General features: G+C 38.4%; 1 protein-coding gene across 1 annotated transcript; it reads right to left on the bottom strand.

Annotated features, from left to right (window-relative positions):
- Positions 1–963: 963 nt before the first annotated feature.
- Positions 964–2,118, bottom strand: RHIMIDRAFT_185236 (HMG-box; the record flags this gene model as incomplete). Its single annotated transcript, XM_023605846.1, has 3 exons — positions 964–1,381; positions 1,888–1,985; positions 2,065–2,118. Coding segments are annotated over 3 exons (570 nt in total), but the record flags the coding sequence as incomplete, so codon positions are not given.
- Positions 2,119–2,280: the final 162 nt, after the last annotated feature.

The raw sequence follows: 2,280 nt of genomic DNA on the forward strand, positions 1-2,280 counted from the left end.
CTCCCCAGAATGCACCTTGGTGGTAAGTAAAACTAATATTAGGATATGTGCTCTAATACTAACATACGTTTTCTCTCTTTTTCTACATATACTCATTATCTCTCTTTCTCTTGACATGATGTCGTTTTATTCAAACGTATTTTCTTTGTCGTCTTTTTACGAAAATATTTTTTTTATTTTACGACAATATTTTATAAAATTAACGCCAATAATTATAAAAATACAGTACACTATTGCTCTTTCTTTCTCTAGAATAATTTTTGGTCATAAATATTTGAAAAACAAAACCGACAATGTTCATCAGCCACACTGTATAAAAAAGAATGTACGTGGGCATAAAAAGTAAAGAAGGGGCATATGGCTTTTTTGTTATCATTCGCTACTTGGTTTACGAAGTCTTGGGCTTCTTCTCTTGTGAGGGCGTTCTTGATAAGGTGTATCTGTGTCCAATGGATGTTTGCTACCACTTAAAACTTGTAAATTATTAGGGTTTTCGTTATCATTATTGTTGGAATATTTAGGTTGTGGTGTGTGCACAAACTCGACGGGTATTATGCCTCTCATCATCTGATCTGAGCGATAGTTCCACTCTGGATGTTGTTGCTCTGGTAGTGGTGATGACGAAGGCTGCTCTTGTTGCTCTTGTTGTTGATGACGATAATTCTCAACGTCCCGATAATCATTGGTCATAGGCTGGTCTACATACGCACGATGAGACGGTGAATCTTTTGTTTGAGATATAGACGGCATGCTATCTTTATCATTGTTGTCAGCCGAACTACCTGAACTACCTGAACTGCCATTGCCCGTGCTGTTACCATTAGAGCTTGCGTCAGCAGCACTTCCGCTACAAAAAAGGAAAGGAAAAAGAACAAATTAAAGACATTGTTCGAAATTTACTTTTATAGAAATATACCTTCCAGGCGATTTCTGTTTAGCTCTCTTTCTCGCTCTATCAATCAGACGGTTGGCAGACTCTTGTTTGGCTTTGAATTCCTTGAGATACTGCTGATATCGCTTATACTCATCCGTCTCACGGTATCGTTCGAGCGCGGCAAGGTACTCATCTTTTGCACGCATGGCCTTTCGCTCATAGGCTTGCTTCTCATAGTAACTCAGGTTCTTCCATTGTTCGCCAACGACCTTTGCTAGTTCAGCAAATGATAGGTTTTGGTCTTTTAGTTTTGCACGCGAATCATTCGAGAACATGATGTACGCTGATGGAGGCTTGATGGGTGCATTTCGATCTGGTTTTGCGTGCCGACGGTATTTGCGTTTGGGCGCTGTTGAATCACTCTGAACAGATTCGTTATCTTCATTGGACGAGATGCTAGTACTTCGTATGATCGTTTGGTTTGGTATAATTTCATTAGTACTGCTGCTGCGGCTGCTGCTTCTGCCGCCATGAGTAGTATCGATACTGCTCTTAGCGTTGCTATTACTATTGTTGTTGTTACTGCTGCCGTTGTTGTTATTGTTATTGTTGTTGTTGTTGTTGTTATGGTTATCACTCAAAGCAGCAATGTTGGGTGGGATGAAACGCGAAGTGAGATTGGGTCCAGAGTTATTACTACTGCTGTTGCCACTCGTATTACTTCCACCCATGCCGCTATTCATACTGCGAGGACTGGTCATATCTGTGATGAGAGTTTCATATCCACTACTGGCATAATTGGCAGTTGGGCCTCTTGAATGTTCAACTTTTAGAGACGAAGGGATATCAAGCGAATATTCTAGAAAAGGTCAAAATAAAGTTAAAACAATGACATCATATTGATGTATTATTGATTTACTTGGTCCCATTATGTTAGTTACCAAAGGTTGATCGCGAGGAATACCCTTTGCGGTTGCTATCTCTCGTTGGATCAACTATAAAAGACCATTAACTTTCTCCCTTTGCTTTTTTTGTTGTCTGTTGCACGTACCCTTCTGTGACCGCGTTTGATATTCATCACAATCATGTCTTCTTCTGTGATTTCTAGAAGCTGTCCATATTAAAAAAAAAAGGTTAGTTACATCAAAACTTTATTTTCCGCTTAAAGAGAGTTATATCATCGCCTTTACCGAAGAAATCGAATCGAAACCTTCAGAGATGAAGATATCATAATATTGGCTTAGATGACAATGGTTTAAAAATTCTCTTACACTTTCAAAGTTTGTACAATTGTTATTATTATCGTTATTATTATTATTGCTGTATTGATGTTGAAAGGCTTGCATTATCATAAATATCGCCGAGGTTCTCTATAGCTACTATCACAATAAGTTGTTGTTTTAAAA

The sequence above is a fragment of the Rhizopus microsporus genome (assembly GCF_002708625.1).
Source record: "Rhizopus microsporus ATCC 52813 unplaced genomic scaffold scaffold_13, whole genome shotgun sequence".
In the NCBI taxonomy this organism is placed as follows: domain Eukaryota; kingdom Fungi; phylum Mucoromycota; class Mucoromycetes; order Mucorales; family Rhizopodaceae; genus Rhizopus; species Rhizopus microsporus.